This window comes from Apus apus, chromosome 4, assembly GCF_020740795.1.
Source record: "Apus apus isolate bApuApu2 chromosome 4, bApuApu2.pri.cur, whole genome shotgun sequence".
NCBI classification, from domain to species: Eukaryota; Metazoa; Chordata; class Aves; order Apodiformes; family Apodidae; genus Apus; species Apus apus.
This window is the reverse complement of record NC_067285.1, coordinates 5,861,390-5,883,020: the sequence shown is the minus strand read 5'-3', so window position 1 is coordinate 5,883,020 and position 21,631 is coordinate 5,861,390. Positions and strand designations below refer to the sequence as shown.

The following is a 21,631-nucleotide window of genomic DNA, read 5'->3' as shown; positions in this document are numbered from 1 at the left end:
TTCTGAAATTGAATCACTTTTGATCAGACAGTACTTAGCAAGTTGATCAAACATTGCAGTGCTAGAGGTAATGCTGTAGTTGATAGCTGCTTGGAGTTAATGTTGTATATCTAACCATAACCAAAGCTGGATATCTTAACCAGTTCCAGCAGATTCCATTTAACTCATTCATTGCCACCACACATTTTCCTTTTTCTTGGTCAAAGCACACTCCTGGGCCGTGTCATGTCTGTGTTTGGATCAATTTGGTGTGCACTTCCAGTGCTGGTGAATTAAGATCAAAAACCCTGTTGGCAAGGTTTCGTGGACTCAGTAAACAGAAGGGAAGTGGAGTTCCTCCATCCCTCTCCCCAGGAAAGGAAAGCTTTTTTGTTAACATGCCTGTGAATCTTGATAGAAACAAGGAGTGCTTCAGCATCTGAAATATCTTCAATGAGCTGTAACTCCTGCCATTTCTAACTTGATTCAGTCAACAACTTAAAATATTCTTTTGGCATGCAGCTGATTTTTAACTTACTCAAGTAACAACAAAAAAAAGAAAATGGTAGGATGAAATTTCTTGTCCAAAATCAAAATACTTGGAAAAAGCAGCATTTATAGTCAACTTGCGCACAGTTTAAGAAAAGTTACTGTAAAAGCATTTGGGAAAAGTAAATGCTAGATTGTTTGGGAATTGTTAGAGAAAATAAACAGCAATGGGGTGCTGACCTATAACTATAGTGTTCATCTCTACACACCATACCTTTCATATTGAGTAGACAATAACTGATTTTTAAAATTATTTTAAAATTATTCTGTATAATTTTTTTTTTAACTGCAGCAGCACATAATCTAGGGATTCAGTTATTTAGTTATTACTGGCAATCATGATATGCTTCTTCCATGGCTATTGTTGAAGCTTATACTTTAGGGCATACTTTATCTGTATAATTACTTCCTCACTGTTTTCTTTTGATGGGCTGGGGAATTCCTGTTTTCTTTCAGTGTTCTGTGGCTCTGAGTATAATACAAAGAGAGTTTTGAAATGTATACCAAGATACATGACACAACCTGGCAGAGGTGTGGCAGCATATTAATGTCTACCACAGCAGGCTTCTAGTGTCTGTGCATGGCCTCTTACAGTCAGGTCTAAATTGCCTAATTGCAATAGATGAAGCAGTGGTAACTTTACCTCTAATGGGTGTGTCTATTGAATAGTTAATCTCCTTACTATATTGGTTTTTAGACTTTGTTGGGTTTTTTTCCCCAATGCATAATATAAAAAACATAGCAGTAGTGAATCATCATTCACTAGAGTCTTCTAGTCAGATGGTTCCTGGCAGAGGTTGTGCACTGGGGAGAAGCTTCTGGCAGACTAATCAAAGTAAATGCCCAACAGACAAATCAAACGTCTACTAATCTTTTTCCAGATTTACCATGGTGGCTACTTTTAATTCGTCAGAAAGCATTGATTGGCAAACTTCCAGGAGACCATGAGGTTTGCAAAATAACAAAGATTGCAGTGATTCCACTTTCTGAAACTGAACCTCAGGATCTGGAATTAGAGGTATGTCTATCTTCAGGGAATTGTAACTTCCCCCTTCCTGCTCCAGTGAAATCTAAATGTGAAATTCAATGGGTAAACACACACCTCATCTCTTTTTCCTAGTGTATGCAGTAATCTTGAACACTTTGTGCTTTTTAAATATCTTTTTTTTTTTTTAATTAAAGCTTGTTTTTTTAAAAAAAGAGAAATCACAAGTTCTGCTAGGGAGGGAAATAACAATAGAATTATACCCAAATTCCATAAAGACCACTGAAAATAACACACAAGAACAAAATTGTAATAGTGTAATTGAGCAACAGAGCATTTGAGAATAGAACTGAATCCTCTGGAATCATCTAAAGGGACAAAGCTGTAGACTAGGACAGGAAACTTGTTTTTTTACTTTACAAAAAAAAAAAGGACAAAAGCTCTGATTACCTCTTGATGACTAGGATGGTAAGACTTTCAGTAGATCCTAGTACTCTAAAATGATGTACCCTGGTTAGTAGACTGTTAAGAGAATAATTCTGGTTTCAGGCTTCTCTTTGGAGAGTGTGTGGTGGGAGGAGGGAACATGACAGGGGAACAGAATGACTTGTGATAGTCCCTATGGCTCCAAAGGGAACCCACACTTTAAATGTTGCAGATTTTTTTTCAAAAGAGAATGGATAAAGGAGAAACAATCTAAGTGAGTACTACTCATTTGGGTGGGAAACTGAAGTGGAATTGGATACTCCAGTCATGTAAAACTGAGGCAGACGTTCTCACAATCACAGGAAAAAATGCTTTTTGTAAAAGAGAGGGAGAATTATTCTATAGATAGTGGACACCTGCATGTTCCCTCTGTATTTCAGTGTCTTCTCTAGGCTTGTGGATGTTGTGGTCTTACTTTTGTAGATTTTAATTAAAACTTCCTTGAACTTCTAAGAGAGTATTGAATTATTTCCTTGAATTCAATATTGTTATTTAGCTTTGTAAAAAACACCATTTTGGGATAAACAAACCAGAGAAGATTACACAGTCCCCAGATGACACAAAATTTCTGCTGAAGACTCTTACTCAAATTAAATCCAATGTGTCTGCTCCAAATAAAAAGAAGGTAAAACTACTCTTTTGGATTTTTTTGTTTATTTCGGAATGTTTATAACTTTTGATAACTTAAAGATTGTGGTGGATGATCAAATGGTGTACCAAGACCTAAAAAGAGAACTACTGAAAAACTGCAGAATGTGAAACTATTATGTCTTGAAGTTCAATTTAGGTTTTGGTTATTTAGCTGTGGCTCTTCTGTGATTTCTCATTTTGTAATTACATTATTTTGATGGAATTTCTGTATAGAGTCCCTTCTTAGTGGGATTAGCTTTAAGTAGGATTCTAAGCCTCTACAAATTGCTCTGCATAATCATCTCTCTTATAACATAGAATTGGAGACAAAATTTGGTGCTCGCTCCCCAAAAAAGCAATATACAATATTACCAATGTGCTTTTAACACAATAATGGCTGGGATTAGAAAGTCCAAACAATATTTATTAAAATAAGAACAGATAGATGCAATCTTTCTTACAAATTCTTGAGATCGAAACATTCCACTTGAATGTAACCTTCAAAAGTTTCAGAGTCTGACTGCTCTGAATCCTCTTACTGCTAAAAGTAATAGCATGATAGTTCTGAAGATGTTGACCCTGGTGTTCATCTCTGCTAGGAGTTTTATCATCCTGTTTCTCAATGGGAAAATGTTTTTCCTACAAGGACAGAAATGGTGTTTAGGAAAAATGGCTGGAGTCTTTCAATCAAAGAGAAAGACGTAAGGAATCCATCACTTTTCTTTCAGATTAAAGAAAGCAAAGAGAAAGAGAGGCTGGAGAAGAGATTATTGGAGGAGCTGTTCAAAATGTTCATGGATTCAGACTCCTTTTACTACAGCCTGACCTATGACCTAACAAATTCAGTACAGAGGCAGAGTGTGTGTGAGAAAACTAACTTGGCTCTGTGGCGAAAAGTAAGTTGATTTTGGGTGGATTATTTGCAGTTTTGTGGTGTGTGGGGTTTGGTGTTTGGGTTTTTTTTCCCCTTTTGGGGCATGTGCTTTTTAGTAACGTGTGTGTGGTCCAAACCTGACTGGTCACATTCTCTGCTGATGCAATCTCCTGCCACTGAAGATCTTGCTTGGTAACCAGCTTCAGTGCAAGGAAATGAAACTGAAGTGTCCAGCAGCATGTCTTGAACTGAGCTGTTTTGTACAAAAGCAGTGAGCACTAGACTTGTATGTACAGTTGTAGTGTATAACAGTGCTGACTTTACCAAAGATACTGCCAAATATTAACTAAAATATTGCAAAACCTGCCTTTTTTTGTTTGAAACAGGTTGATGACAGATTCTTCTGGAACAAGCATATGATTGAAGATCTCATCAGTATTGATGTGAGTCTTATTTCTAACAATAACGTGTGTTACTTTTAGTAAAAAAATTTACTTAAGGTGTCATAGAAGTTTACTCAAAAAACCTGCTTGTCAGACAGGTCAGGATCAGGGCTGTGCCTTCTGAAGCTGATCAGCTGGCATTACCTTCTTCCCCCACCTGGCCTTCCAGCAGCCTTCTGGTTGGCCTGTGATCATTGTGAATGAATGAAAATCAACTGAATTGAGAATCTGAATACTCTAAAGCAATGGAGAATAGCTCAGTGTGTGATACATTTGTGCTAATGTCTCAAGGTAAACTTAAAATGTGTTCATCTGTGAAATGGATTATCCCTGGACAGAGCTGAACTTGATGAGGAGGAGCCAGAAAAGAAAGGGCCTCAAGTGTCCTTGCGGCAAGATTTTTGTCCTGTTTTTCTTCTTGAACAGAGCTGCTGGTCAGTGTAGCAAAAGTGTAGTAGTGTATTCTGAACAGCTATTCAGAGTAGACAGAATATTTTGATGGCTAATGAGCACATAAAGAAACCCAGAACAACTCTTCTTTCTCCAGTGTGTAATCTCACTTAATCTTAAATTAACCTCACAGATGGAGGACTGAGTTAGTAAATACTAAATGCCAATCTAGGCCCAGTCTTAGGTTCTTGTAAAGTTGACAGCAGACATCAGATGACATGCAGATTCCCAGCATCTCTTTCATTAATAATTTTACATATTCTTATGGAGTCAGAGCAAGGGAAACTTGGATGCTCTGTGAGAAGTTGTGTGTAATGCAGAAGATTAACTAGTTGTATTTTTCGCACTGTAGGATATAAATGGATCATCTTGAGTTAGCAGGGAATTCGCATCTTAATTCTGTTTAAGAAACTGAGGGTTTAAGGTGACAAAGCACTAATTTGCATAACCCTGAACCAGCTGGCCTACATAAAGCTTGTGCTAATATGTTTTGCTGAAAACAGACCAACAGCATTACACTTTAAATAAAAAAATAAATGTAATATACTATATATTCACAAAGAGGTTCTAAAGCTACCTTAAAGCAGAAACTAGTTAATTAATTACCCATATTTGCTGCTCTGTTTGAACTGACTATCCTTATCTTTGACATGAGAACTTTAAGCTTTTAATATGCTTAAACATCAGATGAAGAACTGCAGTGAAAAATCTCTTGGGGGAAACTGGAAAAGAAGCTTTTAAATATTGTAGGGTTTTCTTCTGTCCCTAGATAGCTGGGAGTACAGGAGGGATTTTTGCCTTGCCTTGATTCAGCTTGCTTCATCTACACAGAAAAATCTTATGTTGCTTGCTCCTTCTTCCTCCTGATTTAAAAGCCTTACTGCTAATGGAAGAAAAATGCTGGTATCTCTTACAGAAATAAAACAGGGATATGGCAATAATTTCTTAAAACATGAAAGCCATGCAAATTAACTGTTTAGAAATGAGAAATGGCAAGAATAATTGAAGGTAATGTAGAAACAACAGGAATGTCAATGTTTTTTGTAACCTTCAGAACACTGAAGTGGACTTCTGGATTATACCCATCATACAAGGATTTGTGCAAATTGAAGAGCTTGTAGTAAACTATAGTGAATCTTCTGATGATGATAAGAGCAGTCCTGAAACTCCACCTCAGGAATCAACTTGTGTAGATGACGTTCATCCAACATTTCTGGTGGCACTTATTTCCCGCCGGAGTCGGCACAGAGCTGGTAGGCAAACATAGTTCAAGGTACTGGGGTTGTTCCTGAACTACTGGAGAGGGATGCAGAAGATAAAACTTGAAAGAGTGCTGTGATGGGTCTGCTCTTGTCGAAGTATGTGCTGAAGCATAGTAGTAATTTCCTTCTAATAAACATTCCTGCTTATTAGGAGGAAAGGAAAAGGCTGTAGTGCATACAGCACTACACTGCTGTTTCTTAGAGTGGTTACTAAGTGAGCTTCTCTAGTCTCCTCTTGAGCAGTAAGTACATCTGTGGAGGTTACAGTTCTGAGAGAACACATTGATTAGGACCTTGTGTACAGCTCCATCCAGACATATTTCAGTAGGCCAGGATGGGAGTTACATTTTTCAAGGTCTTCCTTTGAGGGCTTTAACAGCAGCTAAATTGAGACTCTAAAAGGCATATGGTGTGTGTGTGCCTGCATCCTGAGAGATATTTATGTAGGACCAAGGTGTGAAACGAGAACCATACTTTGGTCTTGCACATTATTTGACTTATTCTAGTAGTAACAAGGCAAAAAAAAAATTGTTCCCCATCCTTAGGAGCACAGAATGAAAGATTGAATCACTTTACGCCTTAGTAAGACCTGTTCAATTCTAAGTCTTTTCAGTCTATCAGATTTCTTTAACATTCACTGCTGTGCCCAACTCCTTTTCTACACTGTCAGGTTTCTAACATGTCAAAAAACCCCTACCCAAACAACAAAAAACCCTGGTGAGCTTACCCTGTTATGGGGCTGGCCTTCATACCACAGCTCGCTTCAATGCATTTAATTCGGTTCCCAGGGAAATTCATGTCTGAACAACTCAAAGTAAATACTTGAGGGTTTCATAGTAGTATCTAGTTTGCAGTATGCCTTATTTTTACTAAATTATTTTAGAGATACAGAAACTGAATTGCAGAGGGCAAATTGCTTATTGATTCTGTCTTATGATTGATGATAATTATCTGATTGTCAGTCCAGAGCATAAACTGTGTAGAACTTTCTCCTTTGCCACAGAAAGATTGCTTCAGGAAAGTGATGCAATGTTTTGGAGAATAATTGCAGGATTGTGTGTTTAATTCTTTCTGTAGCACATAATTTTAGCCAAAAGTTCAAAGTGTTTTCATTTATGAGATAATATAGTTAAAAAAACCCAAGCAAACAGCTCCCCCAGAAAACCAGAAAATACTGATTTAAAAGCCTAAGATACTTCTTTGTTAAACACACTGATTCTTTGTCAGGGAGCTTGTTTGCAGTTTTAAAACAAATAAAAAATATCTACTGCACTAAATTATTAACATGCCCCAGACTTGAAGGAAAAGTATAATGAGATAAAGGCAGCTCCTCTTAAGCTTAAGAGAGTAAGAGCCTAGTGTCTGCAGAAGATGAGATATCAAAAGTAAGGGAGTTGAAGCTCCCTGTGTAATAATTTAGTTTGGGTTTTGGTGTAAGGGCCAATATTGGTGTCAGGGCATAAGTAAAGGGTGTCTGATACTTCAGTCTAATAGTCCCTGTCTGATCAAAGTCTGTAATAATACTGCTTTGACATTTTGTGACCCTATAAATGTTCCTATTATAGGTATTTTACACTCCTTTCACTTCCCTATTTCTAACCTCTTCCCTTCTCTCCCAAACTCTTTAGTTTAGGTTCTGTTCAAAAGTTTGGCTCAGTGCTGCTTGGGGGCTTTGAACAGAGTTGTTCTGATTCTGTGGAACTGAATTTCCAGGCTATAAACCATGGCCTGGAATCTTTCTCCAACCCTGTCTACTTATTCTTTCCCCATCCCTTGCTACCACCTGTATCCTTGCAGAAACAGTGTTAACACTCTCCTTTCAGCAAAGGATATGCAAGCCTCCATATGGCAACCCTTACCTCTTGGGGCCAAAACCTGTGTAGTCTGAAAAACAGAATCTGTTCTTAATGTGCAGAGCTAAGTTATACAGCTTAAAACAAGGCAGGGAGGACATCTGTTCTGTGGAACATGCACATCTTCTTGGGCTGTTTGTGGGATCTCTTACTGTGGGGAATGGAGCATCTATTGGGAAAAGTGGCCTATAAGGTCATGGAAAAAAATGAGCACTAAAGGAAAACTTTCTGCTAAACTTGACAGAACAGGAAGTAATGTGTCCTTTAGGGTGGAGTAGATGTGTCTGTGACTTTATAGTGCCAGTAGTTGCCTTGTCAACTGGCTTCCTCCTGCTTGTAGTATATCGGTGAATAAACTTTATCCATACAGTCACCATAATTTTTGGGGATTAGATGAGGATGGGAGTGACTTTTAGCATTGATCATGGGTTTTCACTAGAACTCTGTGTGCTACTGTTGTAACAAAAATGGCAACAAAAGTTATTAATGCTGAAGACTCCTAATTAAATATGAACTGATCACTCTTATTCCTCCTAGGAATGCGGTATAAGCGAAGAGGTGTTGATAAAAATGGAAATGTGGCAAATTATGTTGAGACAGAGCAACTGATTCATGTTCATAATCATACTCTTTCATTTATACAAACAAGAGGCTCTGTGCCTGTTTTCTGGAGCCAAGTGGGATATAGATACAACCCACGGCCCCGACTGGACAAGAGTAAGTATTTCAGTAGTCAGGCTTATTAAAAGTTAAAATTTTTGTCCAATCTGCTCTGCACAAAAAGCAAAATAAAGCAAAATTTAAGAATGGTGTTTCCTGACCACTATAGCAGTAGAACAACAATGTTGAAGTTGAGCAAATTGCTGAAAGACCTTTAAAAGTAATTCCATTCAATGTGTTATGTTGTGTGTTTAAATACTTTAAGCAGAGCTAACTTGGTTTTATAGAGTATAGATTTACTGATTTAATACTCCAAAGAGGACTAGTTGCCAAACAGGCTATTTCTGTCTTGTAGGTGAAAATGAAACAGTGTCCTGTTTTCGTGCACACTTTGAAGAGCAGCTGAAAAACTACAAAAAGCAGGTGAGTGCTACATGGAAACATGATAGTCATGAAAACACAGAGGATGAAAGTTAATGTTTGTAGTTTGTTTTTCTTGTTGGTGATGTGGGTTGTGGGTTTTTAGAAGCTTGTTGACAATTGGAATCATGATACATAAATAGAATCTTAAAGTATCCTTGTAAGTAACCTCTTAAAAAAAACCCCAGCAATAACTTGCAGCAATATGTAAGCCCTACTTTTGGTGCTTTTCACCTCTCACGTGAATTCCCATCTTCTCTGTATTAAAGTTCAAGCAGGCAGGTAACTGTTGGAGCTTGCTTGATCTTGGGCACAATATATCAAAGACTGTAACTTGAGCAAGATTGCTTAGAAATCCTTTTAACTCTTGAGCTATTTGTTATTTCATGGTGTAGCAGCTGACAGCTGTTAAACTTTTGAACAGGTTATTATTAATTTGGTGGATCAGACAGGCAGAGAGAAGATTATTGGAGATGCTTACCTTAAACAAGTTCTTCTGTACAATAATGCAAATCTGACTTACGTTTCATTCGACTTCCATGAGCACTGGTAAGAAGCCTTTTGAAAATGTCACTCTGAGTTTTTTTTACTAGCATGAAAGGAGAGAGGAAGGAAGGAGAAAAGCCATTATTATTTCTACTTCTGCATGAAATAAGGAAGAATGCCTTTTGTAAACTAAAGCACTATATAAGTTCAAGTTTGGATAACCAAGCCCAGCTGTTTGTTAATCTTGTGTCCCTGACTTGTTAAATATGCAGCTATTTCATTAGGCAAAGCTTAGAAGTTGTTATGCATTATAAGCAACAGTGTTTCTTTAAACATGGTATGAATGTAACCCTGTGGGTGACCTGCTTTTCAAACAGTCTAGCATTCTGCTGTTAATTCTTCACTGCAAGCCTTCTTGTGCTTGTTTCTACTACCATATGCTGAGTTCTTCCAGAACCCTGATGCTGCTGTTCCATTATAAAATATAGTGGACTTAATTTTAATCCAGTATAAGTGATTTGCTGTTTTCATGACTCCACTCTGATGTTGGCATGGTCTAGTGCACTGTTCACATGCCCAAGCACATGGTCTGTCACACAGACGTGTTTTTCATGCTTCCCTCAAGCAGACTCCTTTTCTTGTACACATACAGGGTCTAAAAACTCTGTTTTAATCTTAATTTCCGAACTTAATCTAGGGCAGTGCTGACTGAATAAGTATGTCATTAGTGGATATTGTCTGAGAGGGGAAGGAAAAGGGAAAAAATCCCTTGAATTTAGTAATGGCTTTTAAGAGACTTATTTTTGGTAGCACTATTGACATCTTGGATTGATTTGGTACTTACACTTGTTTAAATTTACTTTCATTTTTGTTTGTTTGCTTTTCTCCTAAGACCTGCTCTGGTAACCAGGACTATTTCTTTTTGCACTGTAAGCATCAGTGAACACAAAAAATAGTGGAAATGACCTGGTGGGGTGGGAGGAGATCTCTTGCTTTGGGTTGAGATAATGAACTGTACTTTAAATAGTTCTGAATATTGGCTGCTATTTAAAACTTATTGTAGGAGAGAATCTGTCTCTTCCACTTAGGCAGAACACATTTTTGTTAACATTACAAATAGCATAAAATGATTAAGTAAAAATAAATAAATAAACCCAAAAAACCCACTACTCTAGTTTAAACTAACATCTATGAAATTCTGTATTTTAGCCGAGGAATGAAGTTTGAAAATGTTCAAACACTGACTGATGCCATTCATGATATTATTCTTGACATGAAGTGGTGCTGGTAGGTACTTAACTGTTTTTAAACCAGTATGAAATACTTGTAGAAAAAAGTAAAACAGCACATATCCAGAGTCCTGTCATTGACTTGTCATTACTGGTATGTTTTATATTCTTCTCTGTGCCCAGCTTGTGCGTCAAGAGTTTTTTTGTTCTAAAGTGTTGGTGCTCTACACACATAGCTGCAAAAATTCTCAGGCACTTTTCTGCTTGAGGTTTACTGCATTTCACACTTTTAGGATTTCTTATATTTAATGTGAAACACATGGTGCTTGAGCCGCAAACACTGGAACACCAGCCATGCTGCTGAGTACAGTGGGCATGTTTGGCCTTTAGTCTGTGCTGATGGAAGTGCACGGATTTGCTAACGAGAGTGGTGCAGCCTTTAGCAATTGCCATCTATTGCTCCAGATATGTTGCATGAAGCTTTGCTGTCATTATTGTTGGTTTCTAAGGTTTTTGAAATCAAGTGCCTTCTCTTGAAAACTTTTGTTGCATATGTATGAATGGAATTCAACATTTGATTGCACAGGAAGCTTATGGCCCCAATAGGATGTGTGTTGGACATACAGCCTGGAAGAGCAGAGGTGGGAACAGGAATAGTTACTTCTGAGTGGGGTATGGCTAGGGTGATGAAGGAAACTATAAATAGTATTTCCTGTGTAAAATTTTCTACTGTTCATAGGAGCTGATAAATTACCCTGGGTTTTGAATGTCTCTGTATGCTTTTGCTTTATTTTCCTGTTGAAAGGGTTGATCAAGCTGGTGTGATTTGTAAGCAGGAAGGAATTTTTCGAGTGAACTGCATGGACTGTCTGGATCGTACCAATGTTGTGCAGGCTGCTATTGCAAGAGTGGTGATGGAACAGCAGGCATGTATCACTAATGTACTTTGCAAATACCTCACAACTTCATTGTTATTGACAGGGAAATGTGTTTGAAAAATACTAAACTGCACTGGATAGGACTTTTGTATCGTACCTGACACTTATCTTGGAAAAACTTATGTACTGGTTGTTCTGAAGAGTGATATCTTACTTTCAGTGTCAGTGTTAAACAGTAACTGTCCAAAATGCACAAGCATTAATAATAAACACAACATCTGAAGTAGCTTTAAGGTTTTATTATGGAGGAGGAGTAAGCTTGAAGGTGGTGCCACTACATTTGCTTTACTGTCTGGAAGCAAAAGATTAAGAATCTGATGTGCTTTTTCTTGTAACTGGAAAGAGATTGTTTCTTTATTTTTCAGACCTATGAGGTCATGAATGCCTTTGCAGTAGAAGACATTGACTTGTTTATCCATGTTAAAGTTCTGTGATGTCTGTTCTTTTGTTCTCTATAGAAAACAGAAACATCCTGTATCTCGAGTAACTTATCCTTCAGCTATTTTTTTTTAAGGTTGACTCCTACATGCATAATTAATATATTACTGCTGCATCCAGTGGTATGATGTTTAACAGTGAATTAGTGATTCATTAGTAACAATTAATTTAACCTGACAAATGAGCAAAATGGCTTCCTTTTTCAGATCATAGTAAGCTTAATCATTCAATACTTTGCGAGTTTTCCTGTTTTCTTTATCAAGCCCTGATATTGAGAATGATCTTCATCTTGGTCCTTGTATTAACGTGTGTGTCGAATTCCAGCTCAAAAAACTGGGAGTGATGCCACCAGAACAGCCTTTGCCAGTGAAATGCAATAGAATCTACCAGATAATCTGGGCAAACAATGGAGATGCCATAAGCCGGCAGTATGCGGGCACTGCAGCCTTAAAGGTAAGGAGTGAAGTGGGATCTGTTCTGGAGATGAGTCCTAGGTTACAGTGCAGGCTTTATGTCCAAGGGAGAACTCATGTATATGTAGCAAAATCAGCCAAAAATTCTGTGGTTTTTTTTTTGCTTTGGAGAGATAGGAGACCTTTCAATTCACTTTGTGTGAATTGGAGAAGACTTGAGTGTCCAGGTGTCCTGTGGCACTGCTGGCTGTAGGTAACTTTATTCTGCTAGTTTCAAGTCTAGATACAAAGCATAGAGGAACTAAGAATTTAAGTTCTATATTAGGCATGACTTCTGTTTAAGCTTAGGCACATTTATAGTACTTTTAAGCAGTTCAAAAAATATTCTGAAGGACTGTGTATCAGAATGTGTAGGCAATAGGGTGATATTAATTAATTATAATTTCTAAAGACTTCTCTTAATTGATTGTAATGTAGTTTGTCTGCAAAGATCAGAAATTGGGCATGAAACTCCTTACTGTTCACTCCTGTTGCTTTGAGAAATCATGACATTTGAGCTACGTTGTCTGTCTGTGTAGTCACTGGTGCAACAATTTTTAGCATTCCTGGTTGTTGGCATTGGAAAAACCTTTACAGTGGAAATGCTTAACACTGAAATCTACTGACCTTTGCTTGATTACATTAATCTTTTTTAAAAAAATAATAAGAAACAGCCTCCCAGGCTTGTCTTGATTGTAAGTATTTATAATTTATCACTGCAGCACAGAATTCAATTTATAGTTCTAATTTTTCAGCCATGCTGCTTGAAGATTTCTCTGCTCACCATTGAGGTTCATGGATTAAATTTATTTGCAGTTTGTGATGTTTCATGAAACATGCTTGAAATATTCTTCATAGTGGTTGGCTTGGCTTTTAGAAATGTTCTGTGTCAATGTTCAGAGTGTCCTCTGATGAAGTGTAAGTACCAAAACTGCTTTTTATTCTAATTCTAAGCCTCCCATTGCCTAGAAACTCTTTTTTGGTTTCTCAGCTTTGAGGATATGTACTATTTTCTTCTAGTGTGTTATGCGTGTTTTGGTGTAGCAGAAGAAGAGGATGAAAACCATTTTTCAGAAGGCTCCAGCTTTTCCATTGTTGCAGTAGTGTTCCTTTTACATTTAAGCCTAAAAAATAAGGGTTTTTTTTGAGGTATTCAGGCATCCCAGTGACTGTCTTGAGAATTCAGCTTTCATGTTGGCTGCTGTGTGTGCCCGTGTTACTGTTTCCCATTAGGACTTTCTATAGAATCACAGGTCTGTTTGTCATCTATTCAGTTCTGAGTTGGAGTGCCAAAGCATATGAGCTGAGATTGCCACTTCAAAGTTGCAAATGTGCATGATTATGTGTTCTGTGTGACAGGGGGACTTCACAAGGACTGGTGAAAGAAAGCTGGCAGGGGTGATGAAGGATGGAGTTAATTCTGCCAATAGATACTACTTGAATCGTTTCAGGGATGCTTACAGGCAAGCAGTCATAGGTAAGAATACAACTTCAACTAAGCTCAACTGTGGTATTCAGAGAAGTTTATTGAAATCAACTTGGCTTTATCTTTTTGACTGATTGTCTTTTTTTTTCTGAAATTTAAAGTACCTCGAGTGTTTGTAATGTTCATATAATGGACACCATATGGAACAGTCATTCTTCATTTGGAGATGAAGCAACATTCAATTGAGAGGAGATTGCATGCAGTGTAGAATTTGCTCCTAGCTTTATTTTAGCATTAAGTATCTTGTAACATCTCTATTAGACAATGTTAAATTTATGTAGCAAGTGTTTCTTAAAATGGTGAGTTAACTCCTGCTTTTCACTGAGAAAATAGTGTCATACCTACTGAGTTTTCAGTTTCAAGCAGCATTATATTCAATATGTATGTTCAGTATGAAACCTTTGGAAAGAATTTACATATTAATCAACAGACTATTGCTGTGTATCACTTTTAACTGTTGGTTTCTTTTCTGATATTTTCTGTGATTTATTTAGATTTGATGCAGGGTGTCCCTGTAACAGAGGATCTTTACTCCATATTTACAAAAGAGAAAGAGCATGAAGCCCTGCACAAGGAGAACCTGAGAAGCCATCAGGAATTGATCAGCCAGCTGTTGCAGAGCTACATGAAACTGCTCTTGCCAGATGATGAGAAATTCCATGGAGGATGGGCACTTATTGACTGTGATCCAAGGTTTGTTGATTAAAGTAATAATTACTCAGCTGTTTCTATGACACCCCTGTTCATTACTGCTGCCTCTGTTAGTTACTGCTGGTGTTAGATGCTTTTGATTGCTGATTTGATATTCTACAAAACTGTCCACTTCGACTCTTGTTAACAAGAGTTCTTGAAGGGACTCAATACTTGTAGCTGTAAAAAGAAAGGTCCCCTAAACATGTGCTTTTCCCAGTGCTGGAGTTACCTTTGAGGCATCACCTGGGAACACATGGATTCAGTCACTATTGCCAAAACGTGTTAGGCAATTTCTAACCACCCTTTGTTAGAGGAGGCTGTTTGAGGAGCTGCTGTTCCTTAGTGCTTTGTAGGGAAAGTGTATCCTGACTTGAAAGCCACACCTGATCTGACTGAATTCCTGTATAATGAGTCTGTAGTAGGAAAGCCTACTCTTTCTCTTCATGAAAAGTAGTAAGCATAAGCTCTAACCTCACTGATAAGTCTCCTTATCAGTTCAGAGTTCACTAACTTGTAAAAGAAAATAGGGTTGAGACCTTCTGCAGGTTAAACTTCAGCATCCAAAAATAGCAAGGCAGGATGTTATGATTCTAGTCAAAGCACAGACTCATCACCTTAATTGAGTCTGAGATATTTTTCTTTTTCTCTGTTAGCACTTTTAATAGCTTGTGGATTTTCTGTGTATTTTTGGACCTGCTGCTGACCTGTTGGAGCTATTTAGGTAACTCCAGGTTTAAGAGAGTGTTGCTTACATGGATCCACTTATTGTCTGGAAAGTCCAATGACACATCACATTCTGGCTTGTGAAGTGTCTCACCTATCTTGGTTTTTCAGTGGCTGTGAAGAGGTAGCAGCATCACACAAGATATTATAACACAATTGAAACCTCTTGTAACATGTCTGAAACTGTACAAGTGTCCCTAAATTACACTGGGGCTGGGTTACAGCTGTGCAAATAAACCTCCCCTGTATTAATTCTCCTTCTTTCCCTTAGTCTCATTGATGCTACTCATAAGGATGTGGATGTTCTGCTGCTCCTTTCTAATTCTGCCTACTATGTAGCCTAGTAAGTTACCACTTTCTCTTACTATGTGTAGTTTTTCTAGCAGCTTTGTTTTAATTAGTAGAAGCATTAAATTCTAATTCTCTTTTTTTTCTAGTTATGATGATGAAGTTGACAAGGTGAATCAGTACCAAAGGTTAGGTCTTGAAGCTCTGGAAAAAATAGAAATAGGTAAGAATGTAGTCACTATATGTCTGTCTTGAATACTCTTAATAACAGCTGGAGCACTTATTAAAGCATCCTGCAAATATACTGGAACAGCAAACCTCAGTATATTTTGTGGGTCCTGTGTAGTCCACCACAGCTAGAAATGTGGTGTTTTGCTGCCAAGGGATGCTAGTGCTGAACCTGTTCTCTTGCAGTCTTATCTTTTACTACTGCTTGAAATGGGAACTTTGATCACTAGTAGGTTTCTAAAAATTTTTCTCTTTCATACTCTTAACAGACTCATGGATTCATAAAAACAAATGTCATTATTTATCAGTTGGCAGTAACAATTTGATCAGCTTCTATAACAAATCACAGTTTTGTGCATTCAAGGCACTCTTTCTTTGATCCAAATACAGCAGCTGGTTCTGAATTGAGCTTTAGATTTTTTCACAGATTTAAAAAAAACCCCTTATTTCTCAAGGTCTGATAAGAAACATGCTATCATACAATAACCTTGTTATCCTGATTTAACTTATTGACTGAAGAATGTAACACCTGCAGGATAAATCCAGCACTTTGAGCTGAAAGTGTTAAAGATGTGGTATCTGACTTCACAGATGCAGAAGTTGTTCCAGTTGGAGAGAAGGGAGGGAAATATTTGTTTCCCCCCTCAGTAGACTTTAATACTCTGTTACACAATGCGTTGTGATTTCATCATCTCCTTACTGTAACTTTCACTCTCTGTGTGTCATTTCTCTCCTGTTTCTGTGTTGTGGAGATCCACAATACTTTCTGATTTACAGGATATAGTGGAAACTTCCAGACCAAATACCTTATAAAAACAAACAAACCAACCCTCTGTTTAATCATCTAGATATGATGCAGTGCATTGAAGAGAGGAAGTGCCTGGTCTAAATCTTGACACTTACATTGCTTCCACTTGCCAAAAATATATTAGCTTTCCCTGTAATCCTTGCAGGAGCATATCCTAAAGCGTATGGTATCTAATAGGTGTAGAATTTTTTTTCCCCTTCAGTTTGAAAAGCTGATCTGTAATAAATAATCAGGCTGGAGTATAACAGGCATACACAGAGACTAATTGTTTTTTTAAATTATTAGTTGTGAAAATCTTTCATTTAAAGTGTTTATCCTACTCTAAAGAAAACATGAAGCTTTTTATGCTGAAAAAAACCTGTCAACTCTTACGTCTGTTTAGGTACAGTTTTGCAATAACTCTTTCAGTGTTTGATTAAAGAAGATTTCTCATCTCCTGCTTTATTTTTCAGGGCCTGAGCCTACCCTCTTTGGCAAACCCAAGTTCTCTTGCATGAGGCTGCATTACAGATACAAAGACACAAGTGGGTATTTTCACACTCTCAGGGCTGTAGTCCGAAACCCAGAAGAAGATGGAAAAGGTTTGTTTCATGTGTAAAAGTTTTAAACATAAAAGTGTGTTCAGCAGACCAGTGTTTCTCTAGGCAACACTTTTTCCATTGCTTTGAGAATGATTTCTGAAGAAGGATACATTTTAATATTATCCAGTTGGCTGGGGAACCAACAAAAATGCCCTGTATGTGGCTTCCTGTTTAAACACTAGAATGTTGATGATTTAATATGAAGAAAAATAATTTTCACATATGGCTTGAAAGCAACATGTCTCTAGAACTGAGACATTTCCATGTCCAGATCTTTACTGTTCCAAAAATGGATTAAATGAATTTAAAATTGGCTCCTAAAGAATGGAAAAAAATATTATTTTTTTTTTTAGTGAAATCAATGTCTAGGAATGTTCTTGCTTGTTGTTTAACTAAATTAAATAAACACTAATAAGGAAAAAATTACCTGGAGCACTGGGTTTTGTCAGCAAGGATTAGAATTAAATCTGATGGCTTCTATTCCTTCCAAAAATGAATGGTGGCAGAGATTCCCTTAGGCCCAGTATTTAGGGCTTAAGGACAGTCTATTATTTAAGCTTCTTTTGTTAGCTTTGAATCAGAATTGCAAATTGTGCAGTTCAACTATTCTGTAGGGTGATAGGAAAGAAAAACCAACAACCAAATTAACTGAATTACATTACAGAAATAAGTCTCATTTTAGATTTTGGAATATGGGATTTTGGGGATTTTTAAAGTGTCTGACAGGCTGGTAATTGTTTTTCAGACACTCTTCAGTGCATTGCAGAAATGCTGAGAATCACAAAGCAAGCGATGGGATTAGATGTGCCCATCATTGAGAAGAAGCTAGAGAGGTGAGTACTTCAGTGATGTGACCCTCCTGTGTCCCACTTTTGCTCTCTTCTCTGTGGCTAAAAGTATATGAGGACAGTCATACAGATGAAGCTTAAAATAGTGTTTGTATCCAGCTGCTGTGCTAGGAGGTGATTTGTCTGTGCGCTGCTTCTAGTTATAACTGAAGGTGCTTCTCTAAAAGTAGAACCAGGGGTACTATTTTACACATGTGCTTATAGATAATATACACTCCCAAATGTAAATAAGATACTGCAAATCAGATGGCTTGTGATTAGTTTGTCAAATTCCCTTTCTCCTGTCCGAACTTATTGTCTGCCTCTGTAGTAAGAAGACAACCTGTGAAGTGTAATTCTGGGCTGGATGCCACTGCACTTGAGTGCTGAACAAATCCAGAGAACACTGCATGTCCTAGTGAAAAAAGTTCTTCTCAGTTCCCAAGTGTTAGTCAGAATGGCACAGGAGTTGCAGTTTTGCAAGCCCATGAAGAGGAAAGGGCATGTGAAAGCATAGCTGATAATTATAAGTATTTACTAGAATTTTTAGATCATTTTCTAAAGTTGATTGTCTACATTAAACAGAAGTAACCATTGCCTACAAATACTGGTGAGGTGTTAACAGTGAGGAAATCATCTACAAAGCACAATGGAGTAGAAATAAGAGGGTAGCTAGCTGAAGCTCAGCACATTTTACCAGTTCAAGTGCAATTTGTTGCATTGTTTTGGACCCTTCCAATTCAGACTCTGAACTACTAGAAAACGTGTTGTTGGAACACAACTGTGAATTGTCAAGCAAAAACTATTAGGGCACATATTTCAATAACTTCTGTATTTGATTATTGGGCTACTATTTCAGCTGCTTTTCCCAGCTGAGTAAAAAGTATAGCAAGAAAATCTTGCTCTTTTTTACAGGTACTGAAGATGGAATATTTACTAACTGGCTCTTGAGCACAGCATACACCAAGTCTGGGTTACAAATGTAGAGAATTCAAATCCAGTTTCATCTAGAACTAAAAATGCCTGCAGAAGATTCCTTTTCCCCTGGTTTGGCTACCATTCTGTAGCAGCCCTGTTGTCATTTTGAATTTGATTAGCCTATAGGGGTACAATTATGTGAGGAAAGGCTAATGTAGTTAATAAATGCCCATCTGTATCATGGAAATAGACTGGAAGATGGTCAATGCTTGGTGCCTTGATGGTGTGTTAGAGGTTTGGTTTTTTCTCTGTCTTCCAGGAAGAGCAGTAAACCTCATGAGGACATCATTGGCATTCGGTCTCAGAACAGAGGTTCCCTGGCTCAAGGCAAGAATTACTTACTGAGCAAGTTCTCCTCTCTCAATCAAAAAGTGAAACAAACCAAGTCCAATGTGAACATGGGCAATCTCCGGAAGTTGGGCAGCTTCACCAAACCTGAAGTGAAAGTCAGTTTTTTAAAACCAAATTTGAACGTGAATCTTTGGAAATCAGATAGTAGCCTGGAAACTTTGGAGAATCCAGTGGTAGATACTAAAGTCCATCCCGAATCTGATACAGAGATATCAGATAATGATTCATTCCACTCCGATGACTTCCTGACTAATTCTAAATCGGATGAGGACAACCAGCTGGTGGACCCTCTGGAGAACATAGGGCAGACAGACTATGTGCTGCCCAGCTGTGGTATCATTGCCTCAGCTCCACGGCTGGGCAGTCGGTCCCAGTCCGTTAGCAGCACTGACATGAACATTAGCATCCATGTCCCATCTGAGGTCAGTGTCTCTCAGGCTGGCCGGTCTGACTGTGACGACCTCCCCACTCCTTCTGCTGACAGTGTGGAGATGGAGCTTGCTAAACCTATTGATGTGTACTGCCAGAGGTTTGTGCACGATGCTCAAAATAAGGTGTCAGATGTCTTGGAGGCTGAGGCTGGTTCTCAAGAGCCCCATCACATCATAAATCAAGCCAGCAGTAATACATCTAAGAAGGCAGAAGCCAAGGCTGAAGCTATCAGAGATATTCCTCCCAGGCCATCTAAGTTGGACGTACAGTCTTCTGAGCCAAATCCTCAGCTCTTAGCTGTTGGTGGGACTGACTTCACTAAATCTCATAAAAGCCCAGGATCTGTGTCTGGTAACATTGAGCCAGGACTCCACATGACCCCTTCTCCAGCTGACAGCAGCAGCAGCAGAGCTGTGTCCCCGTTTGCTAAAATTCGCAGTTCCATGGTCCAGGTTGCTAACATCACACAAGCAGGCTTGACTCAAGGCATTAATTTTGCTGTGGCAAAGGTCCAGAAGAGCCCTGCAGACCCAGAAGCTATAAATGAAATCAGACAGAAAGAACTGAAAGAAATGTTTACGCAATGCCAGACACGAATAATTCAAATCTAGTTGCTGATTTAGGAAGTGTTCTTCTAGTTGTGGCTTTTAATACTAAAAAAAATGACATCAGGACCCGTTGTGGCACAAACTGCTACTGAATACTGGGATCAAGAACACAGAGAACTTGTTTACAGGAAGTGAGAGGCACAAATGAATTTGGTTCTGACCAAGCTTCCGAATTCCCTCAGGCAGCTGAGACAAAAGAACAGTGAACAACTCAAACAGGTAGCTTAGACACTGGGATTTTAGAAGCATGCTGTCTGTCTTAAATGTGTTGCACAGTTACTTTTGGAGACTAATTTTGTAGCTCTTCTGATTTATGTAGAAAGTATTTATACTAAAAAGGTGATACTGCACTTCTGTGACCTTACTTACCTTGCACTGCACCAGCAAAATAACTTACCAGTGAATTACATTTTATTTATTTTTGAACTAGTATTTTTACTTGTTTTTCATTGATGCAGCTTTCTATGAATTGTGCCTCTACGATGGGAATTGATGTGTTTTTGTTGAATTTACTTATGTTAACCAGAAATTCAGACTTCTTTCTGTCCTTTTCTTTCCACACATCCTAGGACACTTTCAGTGAAGATAAAGCATATAGATCCAATCTGAACTATCCACGATCCTGCAGTGCAAATTTATTTTGTAGATTATTTTTTTTTCTCACTTGTTTTGAGGTGAGGGGAAATGAAGCAAATCTTCTCTAGTTGTCTTGTCCGTGCTAAAGTTATTCCCATCTCCTTTTTTTCCAAAATCCTGGCAATTTGCTCTAATTTTTTTGTCTCTGTGTAAAGGAAGACAAGCCAGATACCTGACCTTCTGGCACTGTGTCCCTCTGTGCTATGATTAAACTATAAACTATCCTGATGCAAAAGTCCAGATAACTTGTAAAGCAGAAATACTGTTCCATAAAATCAGTGTTGCATTAAAGCATAGCTGTCAGCATCTAATCAAAACCAAATTCATTACCAACTCAAGCTTTGCACACTTGCAGGATAAAGCTAAGCATCCACTCACGCTTGGAATTGGATTAGAGAAACCCTCTATCTATGTGTGTCAAAAGATTAAATCTCTCTAAATGACTCTTTCCCAGAAATGCCTTGCCATGCTCTTCTAGTGTAGGACTTAATCCTGTGAAGCAGGATCTTACTCTGCTGTGGTTTGTAACAGTAACCACCCTGACAGACCCAGTGCCTCCGTGTTCTAGTCCGTGTACTGTAGATAGGCTGCACGTGGTGTTCCAAGAAAATAGGTGTCATAAGGGTAGGGTAGTTCAGTCTTAGGACTTCTGGTGTGTCTGAAATCATTATCATCTACCCCCCATGGTCTGAAACTTTGATAAACAAATCTGATTTATTTATTTGTTTTATTAAAGTGATGTGGGTTTGGGTTTTCTGAGTGTCTATACTTGTGGCTATATTTAAAATTAAACTACTGCTGTATTTTAATGTGAGCAATATACATATTTTAATAAAAAAAAGTGGAATCAAAAGATGG

General features: G+C 37.9%; 1 protein-coding gene across 1 annotated transcript in view; it reads left to right on the top strand.

Moving 5' to 3' along the window:
* Window positions 1-21,626, top strand: part of INPP5F (inositol polyphosphate-5-phosphatase F) — a 36,439-nt gene extending 14,813 nt beyond the window's left edge. Inside the window, exons 3-20 of the mRNA XM_051620114.1 lie at window positions 1,410-1,546; window positions 2,496-2,624; window positions 3,358-3,525; window positions 3,890-3,946; window positions 5,451-5,649; window positions 8,049-8,228; window positions 8,527-8,594; window positions 9,016-9,140; window positions 10,287-10,364; window positions 11,112-11,232; window positions 12,007-12,135; window positions 13,494-13,611; window positions 14,115-14,313; window positions 15,308-15,379; window positions 15,474-15,547; window positions 16,813-16,941; window positions 17,687-17,774; window positions 19,006-21,626. Coding sequence (XP_051476074.1) covers window positions 1,410-1,546; window positions 2,496-2,624; window positions 3,358-3,525; window positions 3,890-3,946; window positions 5,451-5,649; window positions 8,049-8,228; window positions 8,527-8,594; window positions 9,016-9,140; window positions 10,287-10,364; window positions 11,112-11,232; window positions 12,007-12,135; window positions 13,494-13,611; window positions 14,115-14,313; window positions 15,308-15,379; window positions 15,474-15,547; window positions 16,813-16,941; window positions 17,687-17,774; window positions 19,006-20,140 — 3,206 coding nt within the window. The 3' untranslated portion in view covers window positions 20,141-21,626. The remainder of the gene's footprint in view (window positions 1-1,409; window positions 1,547-2,495; window positions 2,625-3,357; window positions 3,526-3,889; window positions 3,947-5,450; window positions 5,650-8,048; window positions 8,229-8,526; window positions 8,595-9,015; window positions 9,141-10,286; window positions 10,365-11,111; window positions 11,233-12,006; window positions 12,136-13,493; window positions 13,612-14,114; window positions 14,314-15,307; window positions 15,380-15,473; window positions 15,548-16,812; window positions 16,942-17,686; window positions 17,775-19,005) is intronic.
* The last annotated feature ends 5 nt before the right edge of the window (window positions 21,627-21,631 follow it).